The sequence below is a fragment of the Carassius auratus genome, chromosome 37, assembly GCF_003368295.1.
Source record: "Carassius auratus strain Wakin chromosome 37, ASM336829v1, whole genome shotgun sequence".
In the NCBI taxonomy this organism is placed as follows: Eukaryota; Metazoa; Chordata; class Actinopteri; order Cypriniformes; family Cyprinidae; genus Carassius; species Carassius auratus.
Genome location: NC_039279.1, coordinates 16,478,446 through 16,496,184, shown reverse-complemented (window position 1 = coordinate 16,496,184; position 17,739 = coordinate 16,478,446). Strand labels below are relative to the sequence as shown.

Genomic DNA, 17,739 nt, shown 5'->3' with positions numbered 1-17,739 from the left:
AAAAAAAACAGGCCAAACATTTACGTGCACACGTCAGGTCTTATTTATGCACTGCGCTGACCAATCAGAGATTGCCGTGATGCAACGCGTGTTAGAAAATGTGTTCATTCTTTTTTTCTTTTCCTTTTTTAATATAATGTATTCTGTTTTAATATAATAGCCTACAATATTTAATAAAAATGTCTGGTTTAAATTTTCTGTTCGCCTATAAAATACGATTCTTGTACACTTGCTTATAATCATGAAAGCATCATGAAGTTTATAATATAGTCTAATTATTTGTAATTTAATTTCTGGCTACTTCCAGTTGTTTTGCATCACAGGACAGAGTTCTTACAGCAATAACCAGGTAGACTTCTGTACATGTTCAATGTTGTCTACATACATCTTATTGATTAATTTTAATTAATTTAAAAAAAAACAAATAAAGAGGAATATGACACACCAGTGTTTAATGAACAAGGAATTCCTTAAAATATGAAGAAAAAAAATAACGTGTATATATAGTTTATGTGTATATATTTCATTTTTGACTTATGTAAATGAATGTTCAAAATGATTGTCCCAGTGTACATTTATTTATTTATTCGTTTGTTTATTTGTTTATTTATTTATAGTTTATTTATTTGAAGATGTGGAACCAGAAGGACATAAGTGACATTTCACCAACTTTACAGGTCGGCTGAAACAAAAATTTACCATAGTTTGATCTGACTTTGTATACTGAGTTTATTTTATTTTAAAAATTTACTTTGCCTTTTTGTCACACATTTTTACAATATGACCAAAGTATTACATTAATGAGTTTAAAACAAATAATAATCTATTGTGATCAAATAAAATGTCACATAAACTGTCCTTATATCAAATTAGTTGATTGAATGTGTTTAATTTCACTAACATAGTAATCCCAGCCAAATGGGTGACTAAAAGCCCTTTTACAGATTCCTTCCCTAGTGTAAATAAATATACAAAAATGTATTTAAAATAGATTTATTTAAAGCTAAGTATACTACAAAAGCATTTACATATTATTTACATATTACTTAACTGGTGTACTTAAAGTCTGCTATTGGAACAACTAAGTTAGTGCTTAATGCACTTTAATTGCTAGAAAGTAGTGCCAGGTCCAACTATAGATATGCTGAACTATATTTAATTGTGTTAAAAGTGGAACTATATTGCAATTATAATTTAGGTAAATTTAAATATCTTTAAATATCTTGCATTTAAATATTATTCAACGATCAGACATCAATAGTGACATTAAAATAAATTTTATACGTAATATTGAAAAATGTGCATTGTGCTCAAGTAGTATTCAAAATAAAGTTTAATTATAATTTGTATATGTATATATTTATAAATCCAGGAGAATAGCCACAGGCCCAAAATCAAACAGTAACAAATGCTTAGCAAAAGAAATCCAAATATAATAGCAGACAAAGAACTTAGGGAAACAGAGGATTTAAATACAAGGGAGGATTCAATCAGGGAGAAACAGAACAGGTGCGTGGGACTAATTAACAAATAAAAAAAACCATAGGAACAACGAGGGAATGCAGGCAAACTGGAAAGCAGAGAAATGGGTCTCATTCACAAATTTTTGCTTACAATTTTCTTATTTATACGCACATTTGAACTTCTCACGAGAACTTTCCGCCTAACTCACAACACATGCGTACGCACATGAGCTTGTTCTTAAACTCGTTCTTCTGTTAGTGAATTTGGAGTCTTCTAAATGAGCGCCCGCGTGCACGAGGTCAGTAATTAGCATAATTCACGCCCAGCCAGCTCCATATAAGGGCTTTCCACAACGAGGCACTTGTACAGAGAAAGACAATTATGGCACCGAAACAAAAGACAAAGAAAAATAACTTTAACTTTAACCATAATGAACGTGAAGTTTTGCTGTCGGAGGTGGAAGCCAGGAAATCTTTTTTTTATTTATAAGTGTATCCACTGGCATAACGCGCACATGTAAAAAAGAAGCATGGGTTATAACACAGGCTTGAAAATAAGGTGGTATAAGGTGAGAGCGGTTGGTGATGTGGCTTATGTGTGGTTCCAGTGAGCTACATAAATCAATGAGGACTTCTCTGGGCAACCTAAAGCGACTGAACAGCCATTCGTCACTCTCAGCTAACATATCTGTGCGCTCTCTAAAGACGCGCTCTCTCCTTAGAGCACGCGCTGCGATGTCTTCAAGCCGTACCAAGTGTGCCACGCCTCTAAACACAAGATGAAACACATGAATCACCGTTTATATAAGGATAGATCAGGTGATTGTTGTTTGGACTTCTAATATTTTATATATATATATATATATATATATATATATAATTGGAACTGTAATTATAATTTATCAATAACATCTAATTAGGGTTCTTAACACATGCTTATAAGGCCCCCCGTTGTACATGATTATTGCGTACGTGTGGTATTTAAGTTTTTCTTGAATCTTTTCGTACATTTAGGATAAATTTTAGTACGAACGTTTTTGATGAATCATGATTTATTCGTGAAAACGTCCGTACGCACATTTCACGCAAAAATCTGTGCCTACGCATATTTAGTGAATGAGACCCAATGTTCTTGGACTGCCTTTGTCAGTGCAAGAACATTGGGAAGAACAGAGGAGGCAGGGTGGGGTTTCAAGAGGTGGGGACAAGCAATGCGAAAAGGGCATAGTTCATAAGGCCAGTAGATGCAGTAGATGAAGGGAGGAGCCTGGAGCAGGAGGAGCCAGGTGGGGAACCAGAGGCTAGCCAGGATAGCAGCCCATGGTGGAGTCTACGGTGAGAGGAGCCACGGTGGAGATTGGGCCGACAACACACGGGGGCCGACAGAGCCAGAGGAAGAGCAGCCTATGATGGAGATGGAGAGCCGTAGAGCCGGGGTGACACCGAGGATCCAGAGGGCCAAGGTGGAGGTGGGGATCCAGATAGATGGTGGAGCCGGAGCAACAGAGGACCGAAGTGGAGCTGGGGGGGAAGGAGGAGCCAGACAGAGCCAGAGGGGTGGAGGGATGGAGGCTCACTTGTTGTGTCAGCCATTTTGACTCATGTGCTATCCACAGGCTTTATCCTCCATGCATTTCTCAGTGATAAAATGGCATACAGTAGGTGCATACACCCTTTTGGCACCGACTGGCTCAGTTTTTTCAGTGTTAAGTCTTTTGGTTTCTAATGAATAACTTGATTATGAATTTACTTTTGTCTTTTTGGCAGTAGAAAGAGCTCATCAAGACCTTTCATTTGATATATATATATATATATATATATATATATATAAATCTCCATTTCACCCAAAATGTCACTTGCGCCCTTCTGGTTCTCACCCCTTTTGCTTATACATAACATTTTTTACATTTAATCTTACGCCAATTCAGCATCGTTTAAGAAGGGGGCAAATTTTCAAGAAAAAAAATGAACTGAATGTACATGTGAAGGATTGTGTATTTAATTAAGTGTACCATAAGAGTCAAACAGAAAGGGTCAATAGATAGCCATAAGAAAAATTAAGAGATAACTTCTTTGTGTTCTCTAGGAGTAAAAACATAAATACTGTGCGTGTATACTGAACTCTGCTGAGAGCTCTGCTGACTGTACTGAATAAAACTGAGGGATGGAAAACTTCATCTTGCATGAATTCATTTTCAGCTTTTCACTGCACTGATGTTTTTTTGTTTTATTTTTATATTTTTACAGTTTTTGTTGAACAAAACCATAATTTTACATAATTTTCATCTTTTACAAAATTGCAGTTCTATTTATAGTTTTGTAATTGTTTTTATTTTCATATCCACATATTATCCCCATACCCATATTATATCATAATGTTTGTGGAGTTAACTGCTTTCATGTAGATATTCAGTAGTTTTATTGTTACAGCCAAGTCATACAAAAAGCCATCCTTGTCTTGCCTAAATCATAATGTCTTTTTTCCTTATGGTTTTGCAGATTTAATGCTCTTGTGTAATAAATTAACTTGATATTTTGTATCGTATTTCACCAAAACACACACACACACACACAAATAACATTGCTCTTGACACATCTCTCCAGTTATTGCTTGACTGGGCACTTGAACCATTTGTTCAATGTGGTAAGAAAATTAACAGCTCAGTGTTGCACCCTTTCAGAGCATGCAACACTTGGCTACAGCAAAAGGTTTTTCTTAGTAAAGTCCACTGAGGGAAGTCCAAAGACAAATGGTCTGGGTTCATCACATGTGCCTGGGAAAAGGTTTTGACATTGGGGGATTAGAGCAAACTCGGTGCACTCAGTGCCAATCCAATCCAAAGTTTTATCTGGTGACAGCTGTGTTGACTCTCTCTTGGGACAGACTTTTTTTTTTTTTTTTCACAGACTACTGCATTTTGACTTCTACAAAATGAGAATTAGCATTTTGTCTCCACTTGTTGCACTTATAATTTGCTTAATATAAAACAGCTTCAAAGTTGCGGTTGAAGAAGAGGGATTTTAATGTTATATAATATTTAAAATAAAACTTTCATTGTTCATGATTCACTGATGAACTCTAACACATGAGCTTCAGTTAAGCACTGCTGACATGCATGTGAGGCTGCTACTGCACCTAGACCAACAGAAAAGACGTGTATTAATATAAGAAAATAAGATACAATGTAAATTAAAGTTTAAAATGTACTAGTAAAGCATGTTATATTTCAGATCAGGACTTCCCAACAAGGTCATGTAGGAATTCATGAGGTCATGAACTGCCAGAATGAAATATCTATAATTCAATAAATTATCGAAACAAAAAAAAAAAATGAGTTGCTTAATTATTTCCAGATTTTTGTGAAGTCATTATGTTTATTGAAAGGTTAGTGTTACTTAAAATAAATAATAGGGATTTGGCTGACCAAAAAAAAAAAAAAAAAAAAAGGTTGGGAATCCCTGGTTTAGATAAACTTACCAGAAGAGATCGCTCAGCCAGCCATGACATGTTTTATAAAAGCTTGGATAAAGAACAGATTAATTTCAATGAGTGAACTTCATTTCATTCATTTTGTCAGTAGAGGGAACTCTTGAGTAACGGTTCTTACCTTCATAGTTAATGCAACCATTTGTGTCCTCCTGCCCTGCCAGCAACTGATCCACTTCACCCTCAGACAGTCTCTCACCTGGAAATGAGCCAATGAGCAAAATCAAAATCACTTTATTATTTTTGTGGTTTTATTTTATTAATTTGAATTTATATTATTTTATTACACGATTATAAATGTTAAGGTTGTGAAAATTTGACGACAATAAATGGTCACATATATATTTGTTTTGTTTTGTTTTTGCCACATTTTCCCTCCGTAACTCCATACCCAATGTAGCAAGCACATGGCGGAGTTCAGCCCCCATGACTGTTCCGTTGCCTTCTTTGTCAAAAACCCTTAGGCCTTCCACAAAATCTTCAAATGTGCCCCTTCCAGGAGTCTTTGAAACTTGTTGAAACATAGGCAGGAATGTCTCAAAGTCGATCAGTTTGGATTCCATCTCTGAATGACACAATTTAAATACAGCAATTAGTAAATTCTTAAAATATTTATATTTTTTTTCACAATGTAACAAAAATATACAGTTCAGCCAAAAATTAAAAATCCAAATCTCCTCCATTGACTTTATTTGAATGCGGGCTGAGACTTTTTTTCTATTAAGGATCTTCTTCTGGGTTTCATGCAAGAAATAAATTCATACAGTTTTGGAGCAACGTGAAGATGAGTGTCAACTATCCCTTTAAGATTTCTTAGCACAATTGCGAAAAGTAAATGTTATATTTAGTTAGTCTCCTTTGTCACTGTGAGCTTTTTTGCTTCTACTATGTTGTGTTAATATGTCCTAATGCATTCCTGCGGTTGGAACAGCACTTTGACTTAGTGAGCCATCAAGATGAGGATTAACTGGTGCTCAGTATTCAGAGAATCACTTTCAGATGTCACAGGGATCTTGACTGCTAGTGACATCTTTGACATTTGTGTAAATTAACACCCCAGTAATCTTTGTGACATATGTGTTAAGTCTTTCCCTTGGTCTGATCCTGAAGGATCCCATGGGATGCAGGAAAGCAATAGCTTGAGTCATTTTATAGACAAGTTATTCTCAACCATGTTACTGGAGCCACCCAACATTGCATACATAGTTGTTTGCCTACCTTCAGGCTTTGGTTTTCCAAGAACATTCAAAACTTCAGCATTGGTTGGGTTCTGACCCAAAGCTCTCATCACATCTCCACACTGAGCTAGTGAAATCTTCATCCCCCCTGAAGGAGTTCCGGCGAACAACAGGAAAGCTTCTCTGAACTCTGTATAAATGTGAAATGACAAAGTCAGTTCATTAAAATTAAGTTGATCAAATGATCTTTTCAGACTGTTCCTTACCTTCAAGCTGTCTTGCACTGAGATGACCCTGAAACCCAGAACAAAAGATTGTTTTTTAGGTTTTTGTAGATGTTTATGATTTGGAATTTGCACTGACATATAGTCATTTTATTTGATTTATTTATTGGTTTATTTAACAATGCAATATATCATTTCAAGCATCCAATGGTCCACATACATTCTTCTAGCCAAATGAAGCAACAAGATTTTTAAAACATTTAAAAACCATTTTGGTTTCTTGTCCAAAATTTGTAGTTTAAGTTTATATAGAGATCTTATAGGTAAATATATAAATTCAATTATGGTCATGCTGACTCGCATTCGAAATATATTCTTGCATTTTTTGATCATTAATGATCTTCTACCATGCTCTTAACTGCACAGATGTTAGCGTCATATGTTCAATAACAGTCTGGCAGTTGTTCTGCCATCATTTTTCCTGGCACCATGAATAATCTCCCCTCAGTCTGTTTATGAGATCATACCATCCATATACGTCTCCCTGGAGAGTTTAAGGAAATAAGTGTGAATGCAGTGGTGTGTGGGACGACCTCATAGCTCAGTAGCAGGTGTGTGTAGATCCATGTAAAGAACATCTACTGGAATCTGGCCATGAAACAATGTGTATCGTACAGTTCATGCCCAGGCAATTACACAACTGCTTAGCAAAATGTGACGTTTTATTAATAGAAATGATCACTGAGAAATACTGAGCACATTAATATTAATAATAATACTATTAATAATTACTGTTTGCATTTACGTCTACACCATTTTAGTTATTCACCAGGATTTTTTTTTTCTGGATTGCCTTATATTGAAGATTTTTAGACTAATATTATATATTTAATTGTTTCCACCCTTTAAAAGCGAATCTAGCATTAAATTGAATTGTGATTTCTCTTTAAAAGCACATACATGTGAGTTCTTGTGCATATTTCTTTAAAAAGGGAACTTTTATTAATCTTGCTTTACATTATAAAGTAATATTAATGTTAGTTTTAGTGTTTTTTTTTATTATTTTCCTATAAATTTCAGTATTGCTACATCTCTTTTTCAAATAAATATGTGGACATTTTCATTTTAGAAACTTTTTATCATTGTGCCTCATTTAAACATTTTCAGAAAGATTAAACTCTAATTTTGATTACCCAATGCTTGTCAGTATGTGAAAATCTAGATTTAGAATCTATAATTTAGTCTTTTTAAATTAGAAAAAAACATACACATTTAAATATAGACATCAAGCACAATTGTGGGCCCATCAATCCAGCCCACCAGACAACTGAGTAAAATGAAATACAATACATTACACAGAGACTTACCGCAGCGACAGGATCATATTTGAAAGCTGGATTTGGAGGAGAAGCTGGTTCTTTGGCAGGTTCTGGGGCTGCTGCCACCGGGGCTGGTCCAGGTGCAGGGGTGGCTTTTTCAGGAGGTTTCGTAGCTGACTCTGGTGTTGCAGTTGAGGCAGAAGCAGATGTTTCCAGTGCTGGCGTTGCTGGTTTAGGATCGGCTGCTGATGCTGGTTCTGCTGCTCCAGAAGCTGGCTCTTCTTTTGGAGCTGGGGCTGACTTTCCTTCTTTTTTGGACATTGGCTTTTGTGAAGCCATGGTGGTGTAGTCACAACAAGTGAATGGACAAAAATGAAACCTTCTTCAAATGTTTGACTGCTGTTGATCGGTACGAATCGGATCCCTATATGTTATATACTCAGCTCTATCTCCCTAAATTTGCTGCACCTCCCTAATATCACTCACATTTCTAAAAAAGGAAAGAATGCTGTGACTCCAGTGGGTCCACTAAACTTCACAGGATATAAATCCCCTCCCCATTTTATATTGTCATACCTTTTCTGTCTGGTCACAGCATGACAATATTTTGTATTAGGTACTATAAATGTGTAGATGGATATGACATTACATGTGTTCTGCTACTTGACATCATCCTGACATATAAAGCAGTATGGATGAGAGCAGCAGTAGAGCTTTTAATAGACACAAATGCTGCAGCTTAACTGTACCCTTAACAATAACACCTCATTTACACCTGCTCTGCTTTTCCAAAGCATATGGGCCTGTGAACTTTTGGAAAATATATTGCCACACTTTTAAGTTTTCACACACTCTTAAATGATTAGCTAATAATGTCTAACTTTAAACATACATACCTCACAAACCTCATTTTCTAAGTCATTTTCTCCATTTACATCATCAGCATCTTTCACATTTTCCATCACATTTCAAATGATGTATACTGTTGCAAAATTGTTGGTCATGAAGTAAATTACACCTTAACTGAATAAAATAAATAGAAAATAAATTTTACACAATAAATAATGAAAATATTATGATTATTTCACTTGAAATAAGATGTGATGGCTTGTAAAGGGTAAAAGTCTGGATCTGGAACATGGGCAAAACAAATTTGTTTATATAAATATATAGATACATTGACCTTCGATAGTTTCTAAACATACCAATGAATATTCACACATTCATTTCTGCATTTCCAAATTCTCACTTTTGCACTTTAAACACCTCTGAATATTGTATGAATGTATCGCTCTGCTCAAGATTTTCTACTTTCAGTCTACACCAACCTCAGCTCCTCAGGGGAAGGACGGGCTTTAAAAATGGATGGACGGGTGGCATGGTCCATCTACAACATACAGAATAACCATTACAGTCCTCTAAATCCTCTTAATTACAGGAAAAATAAAGGCTAATTCCAAAATCCTGTAAAACAGACAATAAGCTGCTTTAAAATCAAAATCGTTTGTTAACCAACACTTTTGGAGGGACTATGTCATTTGCATACCTCTGAAGTAATGTCATCCTTTCAACTCAGAAATAGTGATTTAGGTTCACTCATGCAGTAAATAGTGCTGGATAAAAGATTAATTTAACCTCCCTAGTGTGAAGAAGCATGCAGGTAGAATGAATGCAAAGATACACTCACACACTGTTACTCACACACTGTTACACACACACACACACACACACACACACACACACACACACACACACACACACACACACACACACACACACACACACACACACAACAGTTAATTTCAAAGTTCCGTTAGATGCAGAATGTTATTATTGTAAATATAATGGAAGGAAACCCGTACCCAACTATTATTACATCTCCCCGTGTTTGGTTACTTTGATTCCAGGTGTGTCTAGTTTCTTCCTGATGTGTTCCCTGTTCTCGTTAATTAAGTTATCCCATGCACCTGTCTGCCCTTCGTTATCCTGTCCTTAAATACCCATGCCTGTACAGTCTGTGTTTGTTGGGTCTACAAACCACGTATGTGTGTTTTCCTCTGTGGTATGTTGGATATACTGTGTTGGATTATTAAAGTCTTATTTTGCTTATCCATAGCTCTGTGTTCCTTCCAGGCAGCTTGATATGACAATAAGAGGCTGGAAAAGTTAAATATACATATAAGGAACAGCTGGAGGACTAATTTGCAAACTATTAGGTCAATTGGCAACATGATTGGGTATAAAGAATAAAAAGAGCCTCTCAGAGTGGCAGTGTCTCTCAAAAGTCAAGATGGGAAGAGGATCACCAATTCCCCCAATGCTGTGGCAAAAAATAGTGGAGCAATATCAGAAAGGAGTTTCTCAGAGGAAAAATTGCAAAGAGTTTGAAGTTATTATGCACTGTAGATGATGATATCATCCAAAGATTCAGATAATCTGGAACAATCTCTGTACGTAAGGGTCAAGGCTGGAAAACCACACTGGATGCCCGTGATCGTTGAGCCCTTAGACAGCACTGCATCACATACAGCAATGCTAATGGAAATCACTACATGGGCTCAGGAATACTTCCAAAAAACATTGTCGGTGAACACAATCCAGCGTGCCATTCTCTGTTGCCAGCTAAAACTCTAGGTCAAAAAAAAAGCCATATCTAAACATGATCCAGAAGCGCAGGAGTTTTCTCTTGACCACAGCTCATTTAAAATGGACTGTGGCAAAGTGGAAAACCGTTCTGTGGTCAGACGAATCAAAATTTGCAGATCTTTTTGGATAACTGGGACACCATGTGATCTGGACTAAAGAGGACAAGGACAGCCCAAGTTGTTATCAGCGCTCAGTTCAGAAGCCTGGTCTCCTCAGTCCCCAGATGTTTGCAGACTGTTATCAAAAGAAGAGGGGATCCCACACAGTGGTGAACATGGCCTTGTCCCAACTTTTTTGAGATGTATTGATGCTATGAAATTTACAAAACTTTTTTTTTTCTCTTAATGATACATTTTCTCCATTTAAACATTTGATTTGTCATCTATTTTGTATTCTGAATAAAATATTGAAACTTCCACATCATGCATTGTTTTTATTCAGAATTTGTACAAGTGTCCCAACTTTTTTGGAATTGGGTTTGTATTTTGGAAAGCAGAGTCTTTAAATGGCAAAGAAGTGACATTATGTTCAATTTCTATGTCTAATGTAGAGTAATGTGTTCGTGTTTTGCAAAAAGTGCAGATCTGGGCTGAGGTTTTGCTCTTTGAGCTGGATGATGACATTGAATTCAATGAGGAACTGCCTTTTTGCATTGACACTATTTTCCAATGTAATGCTGTTCAGTTGCTTTGTTATCTCTATGATTAAAAGCGCTATATTAAAAAAAAAGTGACTTGACAGACATTTGATTAGCAAAAGGATTCCTATTTCCCAAAAGTAGGTTTGCGAACTACCAGTGTTTTGAATCGATCTGAATAGTGTTCTCAGGCAGTGAAAAAAGTGTGTATTTCGGCAGGTTTGTGTGTCATCTGAGGCCAAAGTTTGAGTCTGGCAAAAGAGAATGTATTTGAATAAAATGTTTGACTTTGACCAGTTTGAAATCTGCCCAAGCTGGTGTGTAGATGTTCCATCTGCAACATACAGAATAAACATTATTACTGCCCTCTTAATTACAGAAAAAATGAACGGCTAATTCCAAAACTCAGTTAAATACACAATAAACTGGATTAAAATACATGTATTTTCAAAATATATTTAATTACAAAAAACAGCCTATGGTTTGGAGGGACTTTGTCATTTGCATACCTCTGAAGTAATGTCATCCTCTTAACTTAGAAAAAGTGATTTAAGTTCACTCATGCAGTAAATGGTGCTGGATAAAAAACTCATTTAACCTCCCTAGTGTGAAGAAGCGGGCAGGTAGAAGACGAATGAATGACCTGAATGCAAAGGTATAACAGATGAAAAAAAATATCTCACCATCTGCTGCATTAAATCAGTTGGAGAGATAGATGAGAATTACTTTGAATGAGCACTGGGATATTTGTGTACTGACAAAAACAACAGGCAATAGAGCTACACTTTATTTTGGTCAACACAACTGACCTACATGCAAATATTTACACCTGTGATATTACCACATATCTATAAGAAGAAACAAAATGGACCTTATTTATGGCTACATCACCTGGACTCTTATGGTTACATGTGAAGGGGTAGGTTATGTGCATGTTTCTGGATATTTGTTTCTGTGAAAAAGCAACTATTAAATAAGATATGCAAAAAAGGTCATTCAAAAGATTGATGTTTCTTAGGAAGATCTTATAGTGTGCATGCACTTACATGTTTTTCAGATGAAGACAGTTCATCCTGAATGTTCTATAGTATTGCATCTACAAGCAAAAGAAGCTGATTGTCAGCTCCAAATTAGTTTAATGCAGTCTTTATTCAACTATAATGCTACCAATACAGGTGAGCTTCACAGATACTCAAAACCTAAGCAATTATTGTCCATTTCATCAAGATGTTCAAAAGGGTGTATCATCATGGCTTATTACATTGCCTTTTTGAGCATCATTAAGTGTTTACATGTCTTGTAGTAGTAATGCACGAATCCCTCAATTGTGTCCTATAAGTGTAAAAATGTATTCAGTCAAAACAGTTTTGAAGTTTATTGAGATGTTCTTCACCCTTTAATTTGATACTTTAGAAGGACAAATTATCCAAAAATGAAAATTCTTTTACTCACACTGATGTCATTCCGAACCTGTACGTTTCTCCTTCTTTTTGGAAACATGAAGATCATTTGTGAAATGTCTCGATTGTTTTGTCCATACGATAGAAGTCAGTAGTATCCAAAATGGTTGGTTTCTAACATTCTATTTTCTGTATTCAGCACATTAGACATGACAGTGGTTAAGTAATTACAGAATTAATATTTTTAAAACGATCTTTTTAATTTTAAAATGAAAAGACATAAAATGTCCTCGCTTATAGGCATACGTATTTAAACACCGAGTCTTATAAAAGACTAGAATATGATCTGCATTATTAAAGGCATGGGTCACTGATAATTACATTTTTTTTTACTAACATAAAAGTAGTACTTTTAAAGTTGTTTTAAGAACAGACCAACATTCAAAGCATTAATTACTCCATGAATTAATGTTATGGTCCATTCACTTTCATTGGAATATATTTATTTGTTGTTTTAATTATGCAACATCTGTACAGAACTACTGTACAATATATGTTAAGACTACATACATCGCTTATAAGACAACATGTGTTTATTAGCATTAACAGTTAGAAGTTAATAGGAAAACAAACTTTTGACTAGAGCTGAATAATTATACTGTTGTATTTTTATAGTGGCTTTACAGCAAATTTTTGATTTGTCATATATCTGATGAATCACTGTTAATTATTCTAACGCTGCTTTGAAACAGTCTCTGTTGTATAAAGTGCTACATAAATAAAGGTGGCATGACTCATGCTAAGAATCAATTTATTTTAATTGATATTTATATTAAGAAGTAAACTTGTACCACTGTGGATGTCTTCAGGTTGTGTGGTTGAGTGGGATGGTGTGAACTGCTGGCCTGCAGTCAGTGTAGGAGAGAGAGTCTCGCTGTCTTGCCCACCTCCTCTCCTCAAGTCTCATGGTAACTTCAACAGCAACACCACTGTAACATAACTATTCCTACTCGTTTTACAAACGTGGCCATACAAGTTCAATGCTATGTTATAAATATAAAACCAGTGTTTTTGCCTTTGAACTTCTTCAGAGTTGATCAGCCGCACCTGCACTAGTGAGGGATGGAGTAGGTTGAGTGTGTCTTATTACGATGCCTGCTTCCAGGACAACAGCACAGAGCAGGAAGAGACTGGACACAGAGTAAACAGCCTTGAAGAACTCTATATTTGATATGATTTGCAAATGAATGCTATTACTGTGTTTCTGGATGTGTTCTGGTTCTTGCAGAGTGTTATTGTACTGTCAGAAGTGAAGAGTGTCATTTGTGCACCCCCAGTGTTACCAAATGTAAAACTGGCCTGTTATCAAACAGGTTTCCTGAACATTTCCTCATTGTCCATTGTCCATATTTTGCCACGTTTTTATATTTTATCTAATATTTTAGGCCTTGCATATGTGTCAAAACACTTTTTGGGGTTCATTTTTACAAATTTGTCAACGTTTTGTGTTTAACCTGTGGCAAAAGTTTTTTTTTTTTTTTTTTTTGACATATTGACAAATTGTAATATCCCATACTTTATGTACTTATCTGATAATTTTTTAATATAAGTTAAAACAACAAATATTTGTCACCAAAAGATGGTGCTTCATGTTTAAACTCAAACCTTAAAGCAATTATGCTACAGGAAGAATTAAAATCATGAAAAAATTACACACTTCACCTGAAATTTTATTAAATAAAAATGACACAAGATTAATCGAATGGTATCTTAACTTGATATTTTCCATTTTACTGTGGTAGCGAGAGTACTTTGCCAGGGTGAAGTTGATATACACAGTTGGGTATGGCATGTCCATTGGCTCGCTCTGCATTGCAATCTTCATCTTCTGCATCTTTAGGTACCACTTACATTAAATATTCACTGTTTGCCTCAGTGCCTTTACACATTCACTGTTACAATGCATGCAGGAAATCAGTTGAGGTGACCTTTTTTTTTTTTTTTACATTTGCATCAATGAATGCTGATGTCATATAATATCTCCAGATTTTCATTAACCCCACAGGAAGCTTCTGTGTACACGGACCTACATCCACCTCAACCTCTTCTCCTCATTCATCCTGAGGGCTTTGGCTGTGTTTGTGAAGGACGCAGTGTTATTCGCGGATGAGACTGTCAATCACTGCACAGTCTCCACGGTATGTTACACCAAAGAAATGACTGATAAGATCAACATAAAAAATGCCATAGCTTGAAACATGTATTGTAAAGTGCCCCTCTGTAATTTAATCATATTTCATCTGGCAGGTTTTGTGCAAAGCTGTGGTGACATTTTTCCAGTACTGTGTGTTATCAAATTTCTACTGGCTGCTCATTGAGGGACTTCATCTTCAGACACTGCTAGCATTCACCTTCACCCACACAAAATCATTTTTCTGGTGCTATATTCTTATTGGCTGGGGTAAAACCACATTGTACATGTACATTAAGTTTATATTACACACAAACTGCTGATTATATAACGTTTTCTCAAATGCACATATATTGTTTTCTCTGTATTACAGGGGTGCCATCTGTCACAGTAATAATCTGGACATTCTTCAAACATAAATATGATAATCATGGGTGAGGATGAGATTTTTGTGTAGTGCATTTGGACGGTTACTACATATGGGAAGCACAGTTACAAGATCTGGAGCTAAAAGTTACAGTAAATGTATAAATGTGCACGCATGTATCATAAACAATGTTTTTAATGTGTTGGTAGGTGCTGGGATGACCTGGATAGTGGATATTGGTGGATCATCAAAATTCCCATTTTGCTTTCTGTATTTGTAAGTTTATGCAAAAGACATTACATGTTTCCTTATTACAGGATGTGCTTTTTTCTTAATCTTATATCAATTCATTCATCCATCAATCTATTATATATTATTGTGAATTTAATTTACTTGCTGTTAAAATATTTTCTCCTATCCCATTTTAATATAAAGTAAAAACTACAGTTAAGGCATTTGTAGCATTGCCTGAAAACACTGTGGCTATGGTTTGGTACACTCTAAAAAGAGGTAACTTCTTACCTTAAAGAGCTCTTTCTACTACAAGTTATGTATAAAACAATATTTTTTTATATGAATTAATTTATCTGGGTTAATTCAATAATTTTATGCAGATTTTAATTTTTTTTATTTTTTTTTTTATTTTTTTTTCGTGGACAAAAACAGTTAATGTTGATTTTTTTTAGATAGATTTATCTCCATAAAATTACTTAGAATGTTTGACTATAAACCTAAATAATGTGTTTTTGATCTTTACAGGTGAACTTTTTGGTGTTTGTTAACATAAGCAGGATTATAGTTGTGAAGACAAAAACCCCAGAACTCAATGGAGGAGACAGGCAACTTTACAGGTGAGATCTATTACATAATTGCCAATTGTAAAAATCACACTATACTACATGGCTATTTTTGATTTCTTTTCAATACTACAGACGTACTTTACATACAAAAAGATTCTCCGATGTCTTTTATCTACCATTCAGGCGACTGGCGAAGTCAACTCTTCTACTCATCCCTCTTTTTGGAGTACACTACACTGTATTTGCTCTGTTTCCCGAGAATGTGGGACTAGAGGCGAGACTCTTCTTTGAACTTGTGCTAGGTTCCTTCCAGGTACTGTTCAGACACTTATAGTGCAATCTTTGAAGCCCAGGAATGCCAACTACACACTCTATCAAAACATTTTTTTTAAATGAATTTTTTAATGAATAGCCATCTAATAAATGAGCCATCACTGTAGTTATTATCTCTCTCATTTGAGAAGTGAGGAGCTTAAGAGATGTCTCTATCTGTGGAGCCTGTTCATAAGTGAAACTCTGCCCTCTACTGTAAATGAACTTGAAATACAAAAGCTTTCTTAACAGTGTCATTTTAAATTAAACAGTTTTTATCTTCAGCAAAATGAAGAAATATATGAATCAAGTAGTAAAACAGGAGTGGTCCACGTCAGTCCTGGAGAGCCACAGCCCTATAGAGTTTTGCTCAACCCTAATCAAACTCACCTGAACAACCTCACCAGGGTCTAAGGGTTACTAAAAGCTACAGACAGGTGAGTTTTTATCAAGGTTGGAGGAAAACTCTGCAAGACTGTGGCTCTCCAGGACTGATGTAGGCCTCACCGTCCTAAAACAAAACCATACGTCTCTAATGACTTTATGCTACTGCAAATGTCAAACTATTAATTATGGCATTTCTTTGAAGGGTTTCATTGTGGCATTGTTATACTGCTTCTTGAACTGTGAGGTAAGATCTAATACACTTTTGAGAGCATATGAACATGTAAAGAAGCATTGTTTAATTCATGTTTTTGTTTGGTTGTTTGTTTTTAAGGTGCAGAATGAAATAAGAAAAGAGATTGGGAAATATAAGTTCCGAACTGACAACAACACTTTCCAAATGGCAACCCAGGACTTCACTGCATAAACGTTTTATTTTATTTAATTTTTTTTATCGCAACAGTAAGTGTGACTTGGGTGTCCAAAAACTTGCCACTGTATTTATTTATTTTTTCCACACATTTGTCTAAATTGTGGCAAAATGTTTTTTTTTTACACTGAAAGATGTTAGTATCTTATTTGGTTTGCACTTTGCAAATTTTAACTGTTAATATAAAATGTTCTGTTTCTATTTCTGTAAATGTGTGTGTGTGTGTGTGTGTGAAACAGAGAGAGTGAGAGAGAGACACCAGAGGATGGCGCTACATGTTTAACATTCAATGTGATGCATTACATCATCAATATCAGTTTTCCAAAAATGAGCTCTTTTTAAGTCAGAAGGCTATGTACAGTAACTTGTTGGAAATAATATGCATGAAACATTCTGTATTCAACATTGTGCAAATTGATGTGAATAGTTTCAGTATCCCAATGTATTTATTTATTTATTCCTGTAAAGAATATTGTTATTAGGATTTGCAGTTCAGTGATAGTTCTTCATCCCTTTCAAGAAGCATCTGCAACATTATCAGTGGGAGTGATCAAGTACATTAGATTTCTGTTCAGCTGCCTGATCTTCTTTAAATGGTCTGTGTGTGTGTGTGTGTGTGTGTGTGTGTGTGAGAGAGAGAGAGAGAGAGATTGTGTGTGTGTGTGTGTGTGAGAGAGAGAGAGAGAGAGAGATCATTTATGTAATTGTCTTGTTTTATATATGTAAAAAATATATGCTTTGTGTATGTGTTGAGTAGCTTATTCAAATGACTGAAGCTTAAAACACCCAAAATTATTTTTTATCAATTATTAATAATGTGGAAAAAAAATAAAATAATAATACAAATACAATGGGCTACTAATACACCCCTGCAATTATTAGTTCAATTTTAAATTCAATA

The 17,739-nt window shown here is 35.2% G+C and overlaps 2 protein-coding genes across 6 annotated transcripts; one reads left to right on the top strand and one right to left on the bottom strand.

Moving 5' to 3' along the window:
• Positions 1–4,203: 4,203 nt before the first annotated feature.
• Positions 4,204–9,669, bottom strand: zgc:163073 (myosin light chain 4). 5 transcript variants are annotated; one of them, XM_026223142.1, is made up of 10 exons: positions 9,534–9,669; positions 9,218–9,375; positions 9,000–9,058; positions 7,720–7,995; positions 6,395–6,422; positions 6,169–6,318; positions 5,342–5,515; positions 5,072–5,149; positions 4,942–4,983; positions 4,204–4,599 (listed from the first exon to the last, which is right to left on the bottom strand). In XM_026223142.1, the coding sequence occupies exons 4-9, from the start codon at positions 7,990–7,992 to the stop codon at positions 4,955–4,957; spliced, it is 732 nt and encodes a 243-aa protein (XP_026078927.1). In that variant the 5' UTR covers positions 7,993–7,995; positions 9,000–9,058; positions 9,218–9,375; positions 9,534–9,669; the 3' UTR covers positions 4,204–4,599; positions 4,942–4,954. The 5 variants fall into 5 exon arrangements, with proteins under 5 accessions (XP_026078927.1, XP_026078928.1, XP_026078926.1 ...); XM_026223143.1 differs by lacking the exon at positions 9,218–9,375; XM_026223141.1 differs by lacking the exon at positions 9,534–9,669 and having other exon boundaries at positions 9,000–9,135; positions 9,218–9,489.
• Positions 9,670–11,819: 2,150 nt separating this feature from the next.
• ghrhr2 (growth hormone releasing hormone receptor 2) lies at positions 11,820–16,835 on the top strand. The gene is made up of 13 exons (XM_026223136.1): positions 11,820–11,873; positions 12,012–12,129; positions 13,224–13,322; positions 13,446–13,555; positions 14,157–14,254; positions 14,420–14,552; positions 14,662–14,815; positions 14,919–14,979; positions 15,122–15,188; positions 15,672–15,763; positions 15,896–16,025; positions 16,614–16,655; positions 16,743–16,835. The coding sequence occupies exons 1-13, from the start codon at positions 11,820–11,822 to the stop codon at positions 16,833–16,835; spliced, it is 1,251 nt and encodes a 416-aa protein (XP_026078921.1).
• The last annotated feature ends 904 nt before the right edge of the window (positions 16,836–17,739 follow it).

Bases quoted from the DNA above. Each gene is read 5' to 3' on its own strand.
- zgc:163073 (XM_026223139.1), bottom strand. From the start codon at position 8,633: ATGGAAAATGTGAAAGATGCTGATGATGTAAATGGAGAAAATGACTTA. The intron at 5,516-6,168 runs GTAGGCAAACAA...TGTGTCATTCAG, and splicing joins TGGAAAACCAAAGCCTGAAG to AGATGGAATCCAAACTGATC. The intron at 5,150-5,341 runs GTATGGAGTTAC...GCTCATTTCCAG, and splicing joins CCATGTGCTTGCTACATTGG to GTGAGAGACTGTCTGAGGGT.
- ghrhr2 (XM_026223136.1), top strand. From the start codon at position 11,820: ATGGACCTTATTTATGGCTACATCACCTGGACTCTTATGGTTACATGT. The intron at 13,323-13,445 runs GTAACTTCAACA...GAACTTCTTCAG, and splicing joins TCCTCTCCTCAAGTCTCATG to AGTTGATCAGCCGCACCTGC. The intron at 14,816-14,918 runs GTAAAACCACAT...TCTGTATTACAG, and splicing joins CTATATTCTTATTGGCTGGG to GGGTGCCATCTGTCACAGTA.